Source organism: Heloderma suspectum, chromosome 4 (genome assembly GCF_057233095.1).
Source record: "Heloderma suspectum isolate Gila_16-S chromosome 4, 16-S_ref, whole genome shotgun sequence".
NCBI lineage: Eukaryota > Metazoa > Chordata > Lepidosauria > Squamata > Helodermatidae > Heloderma > Heloderma suspectum.
In genome coordinates this window covers 143,731,742-143,751,507 of record NC_139461.1, presented here as the reverse complement: position 1 = coordinate 143,751,507, position 19,766 = coordinate 143,731,742, and the positions used below count along the sequence as shown (strand labels likewise).

At 44.2% G+C, this 19,766-nt stretch overlaps 1 protein-coding gene across 1 annotated transcript in view; it reads left to right on the top strand.

The window, feature by feature from the left end:
* The window catches only part of CFAP61 (cilia and flagella associated protein 61), a 212,286-nt gene that overhangs the window by 60,196 nt on the left and 132,324 nt on the right, over window positions 1-19,766 (top strand). Inside the window, exons 11-13 of the mRNA XM_084850737.1 lie at window positions 1,743-1,930; window positions 6,217-6,256; window positions 7,865-8,004. Coding sequence (XP_084706863.1) covers window positions 1,743-1,930; window positions 6,217-6,256; window positions 7,865-8,004 — 368 coding nt within the window. The remainder of the gene's footprint in view (window positions 1-1,742; window positions 1,931-6,216; window positions 6,257-7,864; window positions 8,005-19,766) is intronic.

The following is a 19,766-nucleotide window of genomic DNA, read 5'->3' as shown; positions in this document are numbered from 1 at the left end:
TGATTGGGCAGTTAATAGACTACGTGCTACTTGCTGTCTCCTCCTCTCCAGCTCCACGCTCTCTGCTCTTCCTAGCTTGGGAAGTCTGCATTAAACCTCCCATCTACTGCCCCAGTTGTTAATTCACAGTGCTTATATTGCGCCTGGCAGAGGATGAGATGGCTAGATAGCATCACCGATGCAATGAATATGAACTTGAGCATGCTCCGGGAGAGAGCGGAGGACAGGAAGGCCTGGCGTGCTATCGTCCATGGGGTCACCAAGAGTCAGACACGACTTAACGACTGAACAACAATATTGCGCAGCTCCTACCGAGCAAACAATGAAATTGGTGCCATGTAGATGCGGCCTAAGAATTCTAGGAGCTAGAATGGCCCACATTGCGTCCTAGGTAGCTCCCTCCTAGGAGGGTGTGGGAGTAGGGTAGTCTGTCCTCCTAGAGGGGGTGGGAAAGGAGGTGATCTGTTGGCCCCTGTAGCAACATGAAGTGAAGAGGGGATACGAACAATGGCCAAGCACCTTTTAGTGGTCATTGCCAACTGTCCTATGTTAAGGCCCATTTCAGGTACAACTTTCCTGGTTTAATAAAGCATGGATTATTAAGATGAGAACAAGTGTTAGGCCCACGCATTCCTCATCCCCCTCTACTGCATCATCTCCAGGACTTCCATCCTGATCTGTTTAAACCAGAGTTACTAACCATGGTAAAACCATGGTTAAGAACCTGGTTAGTAAACCCCTTAAACTAGAATTCCCTGTTTCTGGTTTAAAAAGACCAGAATTTATGCCATATACCAGAGCTGGTACATGAAGGGACATGGTGAATAAGAGGCAAGGCAGGAGTGCCTAGGACCAACGTTTATTCTTGGCTCAGTAAAGATGGTTTATTAAGTCAGGAGTATTATGTCCAGAAAGGCCCTAAATTGTTTAAGCCCAGCTTTCCCCAATCCTTGTTCTTCTTGACAAGGAGGCATGTGGGGAGGGGGTACTTAGCTATTTTTCCTCTATAATTTGCCCCTCACAAGCTACTTTTCTCCCCAAGTGGGAACAGATATATGGACTTTTTTCTCTTGAGTGAGGAGCAGCTTTGGGGAGGATGATTTCAAGAAGAAAAACAGCCAGCAGAGAGAGGTTTAGCCCAATTCTCATTCACAACTCCTCCACTCCTGATTGTAGCCTCAACTAGCCCGACTATTGTGTTTTAAGAAAAATCAAGGGAACATTACACAGGACTCTACATAAACTTTAGCTTGCACCACATTCTCTGCAATCAACATGGCAGTAAAAGTTTAAACCAAACACATATTGTACCTGTGTAGAAAATGTTTCAAAGCAGTGGTGCCATTCCAGGCAGGACTTCGGGGCAGAAGTCCCCACTCAGCAGAATGAGCAGCAGGGCCCTGAACTGCAGCAGGGCCGGCTTACCACATTTTGAAAGTAGGCGAAATAATGTGCATTGCCAATTATAGAGTGGTGTAGTGGAGCCAGCACCAGCACTTTTTTTTTCTTAACAGGGACACTGTCATCATCTGCCACCCCTCCTCCAGACTTCCCTGTTCTTTCTGAGCTTAGCTGGAATCCTCTCAGTACCTGGAGAGGAGGGGAGGGATTTTCCCAGCAACAATATATTCTTCCATGGTGCACCCTATAAGCCTTTTTTCTTTATAATGTTGTAAAATGCTATATAAAATGAGGCTAAATTTAGGAGAATTTTGTTTTTCTCTCATTGCTTTTTGCTACAGAAAGAGGAAATACTTGCTCAGACTTCATTAGAACTGCCATTAGACAGAGACAGAAGCAAGGATTTGAAAGCCACTGAGACCCTATCCACCCTCAGTTTTGAGAGAGAACCTTTCCACATACTGTACAAAGGAGCAGTAAACGCTTTTTGCATCCAGCTCTTTTGTATTGATGAGAAATATGAAGCAAGGCAAGTATAGTAAAGCATCTAGATATTTGATTTCATATAACTTAATGGCAATAATGAAGCTGTATTTTATATTCCCTTTAGTATTCACTGCATTTATTTTATTTATTTAAAATATCTATATCCTGTTTGTCAGTGTTTTACAAGTTAAAGCTATGTAATATAAATCAATACAAATAAAGCCCAACCAACAATGGGATAATTATATTTACAACACCCCACCCCCACCCCAACGTTGCTAGTGCCTGGAGAACAAATACTATGCTTTTCAAATCTTAAAACACCACACACCAAAGGCTTGGGAGAACATATTTGAATTTTTAATGAAGTGGTAGCTGGGAAGGGAGTTCTGAAGTCCCTGTCTTCTGAAGGTGGGTCATCCGAAGGATATGTATGGATGCTGCTAATGGTGGTTGTCAAAGCAGATTAGAAAAGAGGTTTCATATGCTGAGAAACCTCTGGATTCCTGTAGCATTATATTCTGCCTTTCCACCAAAAAATGTGCTCAAATAAATAATTAATTTTTGAAGCATTTTCATTAGCTAGGTGCTAAACAGAAATCCAAACAGAAATCACAGGCCCTTACAGACTGAAATGTTTATAATTTAAAGACTAGAGACACAAAGGAAGGGAGATGGAGGATAAAGACAGAGGTGGGGAATCTATTTGAGAGAGCCAGATGACCCAAAATACAGGTTCAAAGATGGCCTATACCCACATGAACAAATGGCCTCCTATACCAACAACAATATACCGCTTGTATTTGCATGATATTTACACAGGTCCTCCCCCAAACCACCATCAAATCACAGATAACATCTGTCTCAATGGAGTGAACTGTAAAAATCATGGATCGTATGCTTTCCAGCACCATCATGGTGCAAAAATATGGACCTCTGGCATGGATCCTCATGAATGTTTATGATTTTTACATGGGATCTCCTCCAAATCATTAATTCACAGAACACATCTGTGGACACCAACCCCCCCAACAATGTAGGTGGAATTTCACAAGCTCAGTCCCCACAACCAAGCTCCTGCAGCAGCCTCCTGGCTGCCTGGGACTACTTCCTGCTAAAGGTGGCCCCTGTCAGCAAATTATAATATGGGGCTACCAGCTCCACAAAGGCAACTAGGGAGTGTAATGGGGGAAAGAACTGGTCATGCTGCCTCTACTACCTCATCTCCTACTGCTTAGAGTTTAGTGATGAGCTGGACTTCTCACTCTGAAACAAAGAGTGTTTGTTTGCCTGATCTGCCCGAAAGAATGTAGGGGGAGTGGTACTGGTCCCCTGAGAGATTTACAAGCAGGTAGAGTTTTATGCCTGCACCAAGCATTACTCTAAGGGGTTCATCACACGGATCTTTTATCCTGCTATTGAGAGGGCTCTGTCACGGAAGTTTGCGGGCTCCTTAGATGACGCCGTTACCTTCCGGGGTGTCTCCCGCCATTTCCCCCAGCCTATCCCTTGTTTTCCCCAAACACAAAAAATGTAGTATTTTTCCCAGCCCATGGAACAGGAGCACCATGACCTCCACATGAAATCCTCCCATAGTGGAAGAAACCACTCTGTCTGCCTACTGTGGGCATTTGTTTTTGGTTGCTGGGGATGCGGTCAGGATGACAAAGGCACTGAGGATGGGAGCAGAGTTGCAGGGAAGGAGACCCAAGCAGATTTGACAGGCACAAGAGCAAGAATCGCCTGCCGACTGCATCTCCTGCCTCCGCATTTCTCAGTCGGAGGTAGGAGAGGATAAAATGCCCCCCTGCAACGAAGGGAGACACATCTGATCCCCCACCCCACCAAGCTCAGAAGCAACATCCTCTGTTGTTTCAGAGCACCCTATTAAGTTCATTGGGGCTTACTCCCAAGTAAGTGTGCCCAGGATTGCAGACTTACACCGTGGTGTAAGTCTGCAATCCTGAAGTAAGTCAGAGGTTTCCTGGGGGCTGCGAGAAAACAGTACAGCAGGAGTTAAGCTACAAAAACAAGACTCCCCATCCCCTTTGCACACATGCTAGGGAGGAAGGAAGGCACTCCCTCAGTTCAAACCACGTGGCTGCTGTGTAAAGAAGCCCTTCCTAATCCCACAAAGAAACCGAAAGCAGGAAGCTCCAGAAAGGATGTGGGTTTTTGCGGTGGTTTTGCTTAATGTAGAAACACCCTAACACCAATGTGTGTGTAACAGTCACAAAAAGGACACAGCAAAGTGCACACAAAAGGGGTGGGGAAGGAATCTCCTTTAAAAACACTACAAACTTAGCAGGTTTCTCTTGCACTATACAGTCCAAGCTCTACAGTGTATGCTTTCATATATTTTCTCATTCTGCAGTAGATGAAGTTTCTGAGTGATCTTCAAGGGCAGCCTCACATAGAGTGTTTTTATATTAGCAAAACCTAGAAGATACAAAAACATAGAGGATGATTGCCAAAGCCCATCTCGCCAGATAAGGGTATAGCCATCAGATCAGATTAAACTCAGCTCTGGTCATCACTGCTACTTGTCTATCTAAAAATAGGGCAGAATCCAACAGGGTGCTTATGCCCCCCACCAATTCTCTTATGCCCCACCAATCCCATTGCACATGTGGCCCCCACCACTTGCACACCAGCGATTTAGCACTTCCAGGGCAACTCAAAATGACCAGGAATGCTTGTTTCTGGAAGGAGGCAGGTCAGCAGGGCTTGCGTGGGGGAGCTCTGCCGACCTGCCTCCTTCCAGAAACAAGTGTTTCTACTGGTTTCAGGGCTTCTTTTAGGAAGCATTAAATCTCACTTGCATAAGCGGTAGGTCCCACTTACGAAACGGAATTGGTGGGACCCACTGCTTCCAGAAGGGAATTGGTGGGGGCATAAGCACCCTGTTCGATTCTGCCCATAGGCTCCAGGATCCAGTCTTACTTACTGGGGATCTCTACACCTCAAGTTTATTGCGCATTCACGGTTCCTCACTCACTGAATTGTGTGGTCCATTACATGACGTCGTCGTTGTCCAGTTGTTATTCCACTATTTCCTCCCACCTATCCTGTGTTTTCCTCAAATGGGAAAAATTGGGTGTTTTTCCAGCTTTGTGCAAATGGAGCACCATGTCCTCCCCGTGTATTTCTCCCCTAGCATGAATGAAGCACTGAAAGTGGTTGTTGGGGGCGTGGTCATGATGTCGAAGGTGGTGACGAAGGTCTGATGGGTGTTCAGCTGCTCCTGTGCCATTTTGGCTCCTCACCATTTTCAGCCTGCCTGTTCAAAACAGAGCAGCAGAGCAGCAGCGAGGGGAGGCAGCAGAACGGAGGAACAGCAGAGGGGCTGAGCAGCAGGGACTGGCCAAAAGCATGGAAGAGGGAGGCAGGGCCTGGGGAGAGTGGGGGGGGGGCTGTCCATGTGTCAGTCCCCATCGACCAGTAATGTGCAAGGGGAGGGAAAGGGGCAGGAACCCAGGAGCAAGTGTCACTGAACCTGGAGCATGTGTAGTGCCTCTTCACGGAAACATAACACTGTGGGAATGGCTATCTACAGAGAAGGAAGCACTTGTAAAGAGAATCAGTTGTGATCCTGCATTTAAAACGGAAGTGGAAAGCCCCATTTTAAATGCAGGATTTTAGGCTGGTGTAGAAATCCCGTTAGTGACCAGCAGGCACTAGCAGTCCTTAACCACTCACCTCCAAAGCTTTTGATTTGTCCCTGTGTTTTTTGTACCCCAATTTGTTGTTTGCTTCTCCTGATTTTATAGCAAACGTGCAAACAAGCAAGAAAGAAGTAATCACAGGAAAAATCAATACAATTTACTAGTCAGTAGCTACATCACTGTGCTATTTCAAGTAGTTTACCTAGATGTTACTTAGAGGTAGCTGCAGCAGTGGACAAGATAGGGGACAACCTCCTTTCCAATGTCTGTCCATCCGAAGCTTTCATTATGTCCCAGGACACATCTGATGGGAAATAGCTGGTTCCCACATTTACCACAGCAACTCAAAATATGTTCATTCTGCAAAAAAAGCTAATTTCTCAGCTGGAATAAATGATGTCAAATAAAACAAATTTTTAACTGTCATGATGTGAATAATATACTGTGAACATCGAATGAAGATATGAAGAAAGATTATATCTAGCTTGGTGTGCTGCATTGTGCTGCACTCAAGAAATAAAAATTTTCCTGAAAACTATAGTGCAACTGTAGTTGATGACTGCAGAGTGTTTTTCTGGAGGAGGTGGGAGTGGAGTAGGATTAAAATGAATACGGCATGCTAGAAATGCCAAGACTTTGTAAAGGTATTTGGTTTTATTTGCAGGTCACTGGACTTCTTGCATTTTGTTTTCAACCTTTTCCCCGTAAGTACGTGCAATATAGTCACACTTTGAAAACCTTTGCAATTTAATAAGTAGAAAGCAGTTCACCATAAGTAGAAAGCAGTACTTGTTCATATTGAATCAGATTTGATTTTAAGGGCAACTATAAGCATTTGCTGATATGCTTGTTAGCGGGTTTGCAACAGAGAATGCAAGATTCTTTATCCTGGTCACACACTCATGGCCCTTTTTTTCATTCTCTTCATCTTCACTGGCCTGGTGGCCTCTAGTCCTTAAACATTACCTCCCAGCCAGCATCAACTTCCTGTTTCCTTTCCAGATCCTTCATGGCTGCCAGGGAATGTATCATCACTTGGAGCATTCCTGCATAGTAATGATTTTAACATTTATATTCTGCCTTTGTTTCCAAGTAGAAACCCAGTGTAAGTTATAACACATTCCATAAATATAATCAAGCTTCATATAAAGCAGAGGTGTTGAACTCCTTTCAGCCCCAGGGCTGAATTCCATTTTGGAGAACTTCTCAGGGGCCACATTCCAGGAGTGGTCGGGGCCAAAAGCAAAAATGACAGGCCCCAGATACCAAAAATACCAGAATAGTCTAGCTTAAAGCTCTTACTGCTGGTAACTGGACCTTAGGAGAGGCATTTCAATCTTTTAGAATGGGGAAAGACTGCACAAAAGCCAGGAAATCAACAATCAGTGCTCTGGGGAACCCTGGGAGGCCAGATTGGTACCCCAGTAGGGCTGGATTTGGCCCCTAATCTTGAGATTCTGCACCCCTATACTTTATATCATTAGAGGTCTCATGCTTGTGGAATAAAATGTGAAAACATATGGGCATCCCACCCGCCCCCAATGCTCAGAAACCAAAGGTGGAACTGGGTAACAACTTAGTTGACAGTGAATAGCCCCATCGTTTTCAGTCTTTCTTCACCTACTTCTGCCACTACTGCCATATTTTAAAGCATCTTTCTTCATTCCATGATAAAAAAAACAATAAAACAAATGGAATTCCATATTCTTCAAAAGGAAACCTTTCCGAATTGACAGTTCTTTACCATTTCATAAAATGTCTGATAATCAGTGATGGTTATATGTATTATATAACATTAACCTTATATAAACATATCTGAAACCTTAATAGTGTGGAAAATTATCCAAAATCCAATCCAGCAGGAAGTTATCCTGAGCAAGCCCCATTGAAATGAGTGCGAATGGTGCAAGAGCACAGCATGAACCTCATTCATTTAAATGGGATTTGCACTGGAGAATTTCACAATGGACTGAGCTCTCGTGAATAAGATATTAAGCAGATATGAAACTATATTATCCTACAGCCACTATTTAATTTAATGTGATTTTCTGAAAAGATGTAAATGTATATATCAAATTGAGTTCAAATTGTGCAGGATTCCCAGCTTCTCACCCCATGTGGCACATCCCATGCCATTTGGGAAGGTTTTTTGACCTTCAGGAATTTTAGCAAAGAGGACAAACTGGAAAAACCTACTCTTTGATCTCATCCTATATTTTGCATATGAGATTGTCTTTTCCTATGTCTATTTACTTGAGCAGTACATATATGATTTTTATGAACCAATGTCACATATTATTTCTTCTTTTCAGGACAAAGACTTCTGCATCCTTTCCGTGCCACATCTGGTGCCTGAATTTCATCTGATCCAGAACTTCGTCCGAATTATTCCCTTTAGTAATTGTACACTGGATCATGAGCTCTATGTGTTTCACCGTTCTGGATTACTCACGTTAGTAACACATTTTGTTATGATGACAACATTTCTCAAAGCATAGCTCAGTAGTTTGTTTTAATTGGAAATTAATTACTGAGGTAATAATTTTGTGCACCTACTGGGAGATGATAAATGCAAACAAGAAACCTTTGGTTAGATGCAGATCTGTCCAAAGAGTTTCTGTATGCATTTGAGTAGATTTGGTAAACAGATTTGGAGCTTTTAATTTTCCTGTCTGTATAGTATATTCCACATGATGAACCACGTTGGAAGCTCCTTCTGATGTCTTGTGCCCTATTCCCTTGCTGACTCGTTCTGATGCAATGCTGGCAAGTAGCTTTTGGGAAAAGAGCATAAGCAATCCTGCTTCATGTGCAGAACTTCATGAGTGTTTGTCTAGATGGGAGTAATAGCATGCTTCATTCAAATGTATTGATTGAGCTGAACTGTAGGTTTCTGTGTTATGACTCAAGATGCAGGTCTAGAGTTTGGGGGCGGCTTACAAAACCCTGTTTCTCAGATTACTTTAGCTCCCTGTGTGCTTACTAGAATCCATGAGCCATCTGGGAGTTTTAGACTACTCCTGATCTAAAATTCCATAGTTGATCATGTATAGTTTTGGTTCAGTTGGAAGAAGGAAAACACACCCTTTGTGCAAATATCACAAAGTTCCCAATAACAAAAGGCTGTACATTCTCTTGATTCTTATTACACCAGTACATTACAAATAATTACCACTTTTCTATAAATCTATTATTTTGCTGTCTTCCCTCTCTAATGCTTACTATATTAGTTACTTAACCATATATATAATTTCCCATACTTTAATAATCCAGTCATCAACTGTAGGGGCTTTCAGTTTTTTCCAGTTCGCCGATATCAGCATTCTGACAGCTGTTAATAAATGCACAATCATCTCTGTGTCATCAGATAAAACAACTTCCTTGACATAACCAAAAAGAATAAATATTGGATTCAAAGGTAATATATATCCTGATATAATCTCAATTTCATCTATTATCTTTAGCCAGTAGTCCTTGATGACGGGGCAAAACCAAAAACATGGGCCATATCTGCGTTAGGCATTTTACATCTCCAGCCCCCTCCAACCCTTATGATAAATGCGGTTAAGCCTTACAGGTGTTAAATACCAGCGGAATATAAATTTGAAAAAAAACTTCTTTCAAGTTTGTGCTAATAGTCTGCTGTGATATATTATTCCAGATCCAAGGCCAGGTACCTACTGGAATCAGACAAGTTAGTTCTCTTTCCCAGCTTTTCTCATAATTATTAATTGTAAGATCTAAATTAATAGCACTTTATAAAGCTTACTTAATAGGTTTTCCTGATTATGTATCATCAAATTTTCAAAGGTGCTTTTTTCCCTGAAGAGGTCTGGATTTCTTTAGTAACCTTAAGGCTATATTTCTAAGCTGTAGATACTGAAAAAAATAAATGTTGGGAATATTGCATGTCATTCCATATTTGTTCATATGATTTAAATGTTCCCTTATCTATAAGTGTAGTTATTTCTTTTAGCCCATGATTGTACCATAAAGACAGATTGCCTAGTTGCATTTCATCTGTCATCTCGTCATTATACGTAATAGCTGTTAATGGAGATAAACCTGGACTTAATACTCTTTTAAGTTTCAACCAGTTGTCAAACAGGGTTTTGGTACATGGGTTCATTCTTAATATATTTCTGTCAAATGTATTGTTGTTTTTCAGTCGTTAAGTCATGTCCGACTCTTCGTGACCCCATGGACCATAGCACGCCAGGCCTTCCTGTCCTCCGCTCTCTCCCGGAGTGTGCTCAAGTTCATATTCATTGCATTGGTGATGCTATCTAGCCATCTCATCCTCTGCCGTCCCCTTCTCCTTTTGCCTTCACTCTTTCCCAGCATCAGGGTGTTTTCCAGTGACTTTTCTCTTCGCATTAGGTGGCCAAGATACTTGAGCTTCAGCTTCAGTATCTGTCCTTCCAATGAGCAGTCAGGGTTGATTTCCTTTAGGATTGACTGATTTGACCTCCTTGCAGTCCAGGGCACTCGTCAGAGTCTTCTCCAGCACCACAGTTCGAAAGCATCAATTCTTCGGCGCTCAGCCTTCCTTATAGTCCAGCTCTCACAGCCATACTTTACTACTGGGAAAACCATAGCTTTGATTATACAGACATTTGTCGGCAAGGTGATGTCTCTTCTTCTTACTATGCTGTCTAGGTTTGCCATAGCTTTCCTCCCAAGGAGCAAGTGTCTTTTAATTTCATGGCTGCAGTCACCGCCACCATTTGCATTCGCTGTTTTGTTTTGTTTTTTGCCGTGATAGGCTACGTAAGTATTTACGTAGCCTATCACAGCAAAATACAGGGACGCAAATGGCGGCGGCTACAGCAGCCACCATTTGCGTCCCTGCAGGCTGCCCAGCGGCCAGATGTCCAGCTGCGGGTGGCCCTGGCCGGCGGCTCCATAGAATTTCCATGGAGCGGAGCCAGCTGGAGAGAATTTCGGGGGGAGGGACGGAGCGCCTCCCCCCCACCGCAGATGTCCCTGGATGAAACGAGGTAAGTGTTTTGTACATCCCTACAAATAACAAAGGAGATAAAGGGCAACCTTGTCTAGTGCCCCTCCTCAGATAGAATTTGTCTGAGTCGACACCATTCACAGAGACACAAGCACTGAGGTTTGTATAGATCATTTTAACCCATTCAGCAAATGGGCTGCCTAAACCAGTTTTATCCAAAATCTGTAACAAGAACTTCCATTCTAGGCGATCAAATGCCTTTTCGGCATCTAAAAAAATTAGTCCATATGGTTGTTTAGATTTATTAACAAGATGTATTATATTTACTAATTTTCTTATATGCGTTGCCAATTTACAGTTTTTAATAAAGCCTGTTTGATCTTCTGATGTATAATTAGCAGTTATTCCATTTAGTCTTTTGGCAAGGATGGATGTCCATATTTTAAAGCCTTGGTTCAAAAGAGCAATAGGTCTATAAGACTCAACTTTTGTTATATCTTTATCTTTTTTTGAAATCACTACTATACGAGCTTCCTCCCAGGTTTTTAAAAAAGAGTGAGTTGTCATGATCTCATTCAGTACACCTAATAATGGTTGTTCTATTTCCGTTAAGAATACCATATAATATTTTGGTGTAAAACCATCCATACCCGGGGCTTTGTTGTTTTTTAAATCCTTAATTGTGTTTTCATCAAACTTTTGGTGGCCCATCTATAGATGAGGGGTATCTACCGATACCCCTACCTGAATGACATCCTCATCAAGTCTCCCTGGGAGAAAAGGATGGAGGATGTCCAGGCAACATTGGAATGTCTCAGCAGCCACAGATTTGTGGCGAATCATAGAATAGTATAGTAGGGTTGGAAGCGACTTATAAGACTGTCGAGTCCAACCCCCTGCTCAATGCAGGAATCTAAGTCGAAACATCCCTGACAGATGGCTGTCCAGCTTCATCTTGAATGCCTCCAGTGTGGGAGAACCCACTACCTCCCTAGGTAATTGGTTCCATTGTTGTATTGCTCTAACAGTCAGGAGGTTTTTCCTGATGTTCAGCCGGAATCTGGCTTCCTGAAACGTGAACCTGTTATTCCGTGTCCTGCACTCTGGGATGATGGAGAAGAGATCCTGGCCTTCCTCTCTGTGACAGCCTTTCAAGTACTTAAAGAACGCTATCCTATCTCCCCTCAGTCTTCTCTTCTCAAGGCTAAACATGCCCAGTTCTTTCAGTCTCTCTTCATAGGGCTTTGTTTCCAGTCCCCGATCATCTTCGTTGCCCTCCTCTGCACCCTCTCCAGCTTGTCTGCATCCTTCTTAAAGTGTAGTGCCCAGAACTGGACACAGTACTCCAGATGAGGCCTAACCAGTGCTGAGGAGAGGGGAACTAGTGTGCTTCCTGGGATTTGGAAGCTATGCTTCTATTAATGCAGCCCAAAATAGTATTTGCCTTTTTTGCAGCCACATCACATTGTTGGCTCATATTCAGCTTGTGATCTACAACAATTCCAAGAAAGGGATGTCAGAGAATTCCGCCATGGATATCGGTGAGGCTGAATGCCAGTGCATTCGGCCCCCTGAAATCCGTGGCAGAACGAAGCCCCCCCACCCCCCCATCCTGCAAAATGGGCCCGGAACGGAGCACCTACCTGCTGTTGTCTGTGCTGAATTGCGAATGGCGGCCGCAGACCATTTGCAGCCATTTGCATCCCTGCAGAAGCCGTGATAGGCTACGTATTTACATAGCCTATCATGGCAAAACTAAGGGAACGCAAATGGTGTAGTGGCCGCCATTTGCGTTCCTTTTTTTTTTTGCCGTAATAGGCTACGTAAATATTTACATAACCTATCATGGCAAAAAAAAAAGGGAATGCAAATGGCAGCCGCCATAGCCACCGCCATTTGTGTTTGCTGTTTTTTGTGTTTTTTTTGCCGTGATAGGCTACGTAAATATTTACGTAGCCTATCACGGCAGAATACAGGGACGCAAATGGCGGCAGCTACGGCAGCCACCATTTGCATCCCTGCAGGCTGCCCAGCGGCCGGATGTCCGGCTGCACGCGGCCCCATTTGGCGGCTCTGCGGAATCTCCGCAGAGCGGAGCCAGCCAGAGAGAATTTCGAGGGGAGGGACGGAGCGCCTCCCCCCTACCGCGAATGTCACCTTTCGAAAAGGTAAGTGACTTTTGTACATCACTATTCCAAGTTCCTTCTCGCTTGTAGTATTTTTGAGCCAAGTATCCCCCATCTTGTAACTGTGCACTTGGTTTCTTTCTCCTAGGTGCAGAACTTGGCATTTATCCCTATTAAATGTCATTCTTTTGTCTTCTGCCCAGCACTCCAGCCTATCAAGATCACTTTGAATTTTGTTTCTGTCTTCCAAGGTATTAGCTATCCTGCCCAGTTTTGTGTCATCTGCAAATTTGATCAGCATTCCTTGCACCACATCCTCCAAGTCATTAATAAAAATGTTGAAGAGCACTGAGCCCAGGACTGAGCCCTGCGGTACCCCACTTGTTACCTCTCCCCAGTTTGAGAAGATCCCATTGATAAGCACTCTTTGAGTCCGATTCTGTAGCCAACTATGAATCCACCGGATCATTGTTTCATCTAGCCCACTTTGAGCTAGTTTGCTCGTCAGGATATCATGGGGCACTTTGTCGAAAACTTTGCTGAAGTCGAGGTATATTATTTCCACAGCATTCCCACAGTCCAAAAGGGAAGTTACCTGATCAAAAAATGAGATCAGATTTGTCTGGCAGGATTTGTTCTTGACAAATCCATGTTGGCTTTGAGTCATCATGGCATTGTTTTCAAGGTGCTTCCAGATGGATTGCTTTATGATCTGCTCCAGAATTTTCCCAGGGATTGATGTCAGACTGCCTGGTCTGTAGTTCCCAGGTTCCTCCTTTTTGAAGATAGGGACAACATTAGCCCTCCTCCAGTCATCTGGCACTTCACCCGTCCTCCATGATTTCTCAAAGAGAATAGACAGTGGTTCTGAGAGTTCTTCTGTCAGTTCCTTTATTACTCTAGGGTGCGGTTCATCTGGCCCTGGAGATTTGAACTCATTCAAAGTAATTAGGTGTTCCTTGACCATATGCCTATTGATCTCAAGGTGCAATCCTGCCCCTTCAGCCTGTACTTCGTCTTTGCCGGGGGGGGGGGGGGCGGTATAGACCCTCTTTTGGGAGAAGACTGAGCCAAGGTAGGAATTGAGCACTTCTGCCTTTTCCTTGTCATCTGTCATCATTTTGCCATCCTTATTTAATAGTTGAACCACCATTTCTTTCCTCTGTCTTTTACTATGCATGTATCTGAAGAAAGCCTTTTTGTTGCTTTTAGCATCCCTCGCTAACCTCAGCTTGTTCTCAGCTTTAGCCTTCCTGATGCCATCCCTGCAATTCTGTGCTACCTGCCTGTACTCTTCCTTTGTAGCTTGCCCTTCCTTCCACTTCCTATATGTGTCCTTTTTTGTTTTCAGGTCATCTCTAAGATTTTTGTGAAGTCACATTGACTCCTTTTCTCGGTAGAGTCACTTGCCATGGGTCCTTACTGATCATTGTTCTGAGTTTATTAAAATCGGCTTTCCTAAAATTGAGGGTACGCGTTTGGCTAGCCTTGGCTTTTGCTTCCTTTAGAACCAAGAACTCAAGTATATCATGGTCGCTTTCCCCCAGATTTCCTGTAACCGCTACCTTATCCACTCAGTCATCTCTGTTGGTTAGGATCAAGTCAAGGATAGCCGATCCTCTAGTTCCTTCCTCTACTTTCTGTAGGAGGAAATGATCCACCATACAAGTCAGGAATCTCTTGGAGGGGCCATGTTTTGCAGAATTTGTCTCCCAACAAATATCGGGGAAATTGAAGTCCCCCATTACTACTACATCATGCTTCCTTGAAACATTGGCAATTTGCTTTTCAAAAGTTTCATCCTCGTCCTCTCCTTGATTGGGTGGCCGATAGTAGACTCCGACCACCATGTTCCTTTTATTCTTTGCTCCATTTATTTTAACCCAGATGCTCTCAATGGGCTACCAAGCTCATCCTCCTGTATTTCTGTGCAGAAATATGTATTTTTAACATATAGTGCAACTCCACCTCCCTTTCTGTTCCTCCTGTTCTTTTCCTTCAATTGCTGTATTCCAGTCATGGGAGTCATCCCACCAAGTCTCAGTTACACCTATCGAGTCATAATTTCCCTCCTGTTTTAAGAGTTCAAGTTTGTTCTGTTTGTCTCCCATACTCTGGGCATTAGTGTATAGACATTGAAGACCATGTGCTTTATAGTCTGGCTTTCTTCCTACATGTTTCTGAAGACTATTTTTGGGTGCTATTAGAACTGTTCTCTCCATTGTGGTGCATGAGCCTTCATCCATTGTTACCCCCAACTTTACTTCTCTGTCTCCTATAGGATTCAGTTTAAAGCCCTCCTGATGAAGTTCTTCATGCTGTGGCCAAACACATTCTTTCCAGCCTTTGTGAGGTGCAACCCGTCCCTTGCCAACAGTCCATCTTTCAGGAAGTGTAGCCCGTGGTCCCAGAATCCAAATCTCTCATGCCGGCACCACCTTCATAGCCAGTCATTCACCCAGAGTATTTTTCTTTCCCTTTCTGTCCCTCTTCTAACTACTGGAAGGATAGATGAGAAAACTATATGGGTCCCGAAGTTCTTGAGTTTCCCTTCCAAAGCTTCAAAGTCTGATGTGATTTCTTTGTAGCTCCACTTGGCGGTATCATTTGTTCCCATATGGATGAGAAGAAAGGGGTACCTGTCAGTGGGCTTTATGAGTGCAGGCAATCCTTCAGTCACGTCTCTAATCCATCCTCCTGGGAGACAGCATACCTGGTGAGTCCAAGGATCTTCACGACACACTTGGGTTTTGATCCCATGCAGCAAGGAGTCTCCCACTACTACTACTCATCTCTTTTTGTTGTTGTAGGTCTTGGTTTCATCGCCTCTGCTTGACTGACCTTCAGCCTCTTGCTCACTCTCATGCAGGGTCCCCTGTAATTCTTCCTCTGCAGGCTGCAGGTCTCGTCCTCAAGTACCTGGAAACAGTTTCATAGCTCCACTGCCTCCACTGGTGCAAAGTGGCTTCTAGTTCTTCTGCTCCTAACTGTCACCCTTTTCCAAGGAGTATGCTCTACTTCATTTTTCCTCACCTCAGCATTTTCCTCTTCTGCCTCGGCTTGCTGTTGCTCTTCTAGCTTCTGTTCTTCACTTTGCTGCTGTAGTTCCACTGTTCTGTCCAAGAACTCTTCCTTTTCTCTTATTCCCTGGAGGGTCAACACTTGTCGCTCCAGTCCTCATACTTTTTCTTCCAACGGCATGATCAGCTTGCACTTGTTGCACATGTAGGCCATGTTGATCTCAGGCAGGAAAACAAACATGGCACAAACGTTGCAGGTCACCACCACTGGAGAGTCTTTTCCTTCCATAGCCTCTATTCCCTTTTTGTGTCTAGCTTTCTGATTGTTCTGGAGTAGCCTGTGCCTGGTCCTTTACTCACTGGAGGTTAAAAACAGAGTCCCACTGGTATGGAAGTGTGTGATACAAGAAAAAGAAATTTTAAAAAATGAAAAAGAAATGAAAAAGAAACAGGGGGGAATCTTAGGGGCCTCCCCCTTGACCTCCCCTGCCGAACTCCTGTTTGCTCCCCCTGTTCACTCACTCTGATTGCTCACTCTCTGGGAGCTTGCTTGCTTCTGTAGCTCCTAGACCAGCTGGAGCAGCTTCCTCTGCTCTGCTCGGAGGTGGGAAACAGACTGAAACTTCCTGCCCACACAGCTGCTGGGAGTACTCAGGCCACACCCCCTCAATTCACTTGGTGCTCTCAGGAGCACCTGGTGAGCTCACAGCTACATAGAAGGAAAAGGACAGCCCCCAGGCTTCCTCCAGCCCACTTACCTCTTTGCCTTTGTCTCCTCTGTCTCCTTTGTCTCCTCTTCCACTGCAACTCCGCTGGCCAACTCCTGTTTGCTCCCCCCATTTGCTCGCTCTTATCACTCACTCTCTGGGAGCTTGCTTGCTTCTGTAGTCCCTAGACCAGCTGGAGCAGCTTCCTCTGCTCTGCTCTGCTCTGCTCAGCTGGGAGGCAGGAAACAGTGCTCAGCTGGGAGGTGGGAAACAGCTCCTTTGTTCTAGATGGCCCCCTAGACCATTTGAGTTATTCTGGACACCAAATGCTGCCGGATGTTTCTCACTGAGGAATGGCAGCGCACTATCCTTCTGGACATTCTTGCAGTTCAGGGATCCACGCAGGCAGATCACAGTCTCTAGCCCATCTGATGGGTCTTCTGATCTCTTGTCAAGACCTGGTGGTTTGGTCAGAACAGATAGTGTGTCAGCCAAAACTTATTTGAACAAAGAAGGAGGCACAAAATCAGGAAAGCTAAACAAGGAGGCCTTGGAGGTCCTGAACTGGAAAGAAGAGAATCTTCTCTCTCTCTTGGCAGTCCATCTTGCCGGGTCAGACAACATGATTGCAGAGTGGCTGAGCAGGTGGAAGGTTCAGGATTCAGAGTGGAGATTACAGCCCTGGCTGTTCTCACAACAGGTCAGACGCTTCAGGCAGCCCTCATTGGATCTCTTCACCACACCGGAAGATGCCTACGTGCCTCACTTTATGTCAAGAAATCCTTGCACAGGGGCAGCAGGAGTGGATGCTATGACCAGCCCATGGCCCAAGGGGCTGTTGTATGTATTCCATCTGCTTCCTCTGATTCCATGTGAAGAGATTTCTGAGGGGGCCGTCTCTCATTAATCCTGCAGTGCTTCACAGATTTCTCACATGGTACCGGAATTGGGTACTTAAGGCTCTGATGGCACCCCCCTTTGAACCTTTGGCCACTTGTCCTATTAAGGTTCTGACTATCAAGACCATCTTCCTGGTGGCTATCACTTCAGCCAGACAAGTTTTTGAATTGGGGACATTGTCCTCTGACTCCCAGCTTTGTTTTTTCCATCAGGACAGGGTGGTACTTAGAACAGATCCTTCCTTTTTGCCTAAGGTTAAATCTGTTTTTCTTTGTCAGCAGGAGGTTGTTTTGCCTTCCTTCTGCCCCAAGCCAGTCCATCCTCAGGAGAAGGCCTGGCATAAACTGGATGTGCACAGGACCCTCCGCTTTTTCCTGGACAGGACAGCGGCTATCACGCAGACAGAAGCCTTGTTTGTTTCTCACCAAGACAGTACCTTGGGTAAGGTACCATTTACCTACCTTAGCATCTACCATTTTCAGGTGGTTAAGGGAATGCATTGCCTTGGCCTATTAATTTCTAGGAAATTCTCCTCCATTGGGGGTAATAGCACACTCTCTTCAAGGAGTGGCCTCTACAGCTGTGTTCCGTGGCAGTGCCTCAGTGGAGGAGATCTGCAAGGCAGCCACATGGGCCTCTCCGCACACCTTTGCGAAACATTATAAAATCGATGGTTTTTTCTTCTGCAGGTGCTGCCTTTGACAGAAAGGTTTTGTAGAGGGTGCGTATTCAATGATACGTACACCATTCCCACCCTGAGAGGGGCTGCTTTGGTACATCCTAAAGGTCATGGAATGCCTTCCAGAAGATACAGGAGAAAGGGAAGTTTCTTACTGTGAATTCCTGTTTTCTGTATCTTCTGGAGGGCATTCCACCCACCACTGACTAGCCAGTGTACTTCTGCTCCCTTAAAGGCTTCTGCCTGTGCTGCATATGTGGGGGTGGTAGTTAGGCATCCTGGGTGTTCCATTCCAATTCAGTGAGTCCCTTGAGTTTCTTGGTAAGGGATTAGTATTGGTGCTGTTGCACTTGTTTTGTTTCTTTCTTTCTTGTACAGTTGGATTGTTTCTCCTATGAGGAGTTAGGGGTCAAGGGGCTTTGACTTTTCCAGTCCAGTCTGGGCAGGCTGGGTAGCCCTTCCTCCTGGAGAGGATTGTTAGATTGGACCTTGCTTGTTGTCCTGTGGGAGGGGCTAACCCAAAGGTCATGGAATGCCCTCCAGAAGATACAGAAAACAGGAATTCACGGTAAGAAACTTCCCTTTCTCTGTCAGAAGTGATGCCACCTGTGCCACTAACTCTGTGATGTTCCAGTCAGAATGCAGTCAGACTAAACAAGACAGTGGGACAAGCTGAGAGGCATACTTTTCATCTAAGAAGCTACTTGCTTCTATCTTTACCATCGGGGAGAAATGAACTAGTAGCATGACCAAACGTTGAATGTTTGTAGGCATTGCATATTAGAGCAGTGAAATTTATTTCAAATGAAAAAAGCAGTCTGAAGGCATTTTTAACGAACACGCAGACATGGCCTAGAATTGATCTCTACCATTTCTGATCTATCAACCAAACAAAGACAAACATATATTGTACAGAGCCTTAGCAACTCCCTTGTTTCTGCAGTTCCAGACAGGCAGCAAAAGCAGAAGACTTATTAAGCCTCTGGCTGCCATATATATGGTTGGTGGGCTGAATTCAGCTTGGGAGATTGCAAGTTGTGCTGACGCAGCCTAGAAGGATTTCTGAACTGAATGCTAATATCTCTGAATTCCTTCTAGATGTAGTATTTCTTCTACATCCTGTACTTGGAAAATCTGTGTTCATAGGTGTCAAGATACCTGCTCTAGTTCATAGGTCTCAGACCAGACCACCCTCCACAGGAGAGTTGTGTACTCTAAAGATACACCTGTACATGAAAAAACAAATATGAATGCATTACACATAAGAGTTAGCATGGTTGTGAAGGACTAGACAACCAGTTTTCATATGAAGGGTCTTGGGTTAAAATATAATGTCTGGCGAAGATGTGAATGTGAGCTGAAAACTCCCCAGTAATGGAAAAAAACTGAGTAATATAAAAGCCAGTGTCAAGCCCCTAATAATCCTTTCCTGATGAGGAAAAATATAAGAAGCAAAGATCAAGGCACTGTTTTTGCACTGTGAGGTTTTAAAAGACATGTGAATAGAGAGTGAGTTGCTGGAAATGGATGAAAAGCAAACCCACCAGAAGCGAGCATAGAGGGATAGAGGAGACATGAAAGTGCAAAGGCAGAAAGATAAAGGCAAAGGCTCTAAATGAAAGACTGATTAGCAAAGGTGTTGTAAAAAGGAAAAGTCCTCACACAAAAGCCAGAGGATGGCAAATGCAACTCTAGGCCTGCTACTTAACAGGGAGGGATGAAAAATAATAAGTTGACAAGGTGTAGGCTGAAATGCTTAATGGATACTTCTCTTCAATTTTGACTGTAAAACATAATAATAATGGTGCCCTTACTTCTGGAC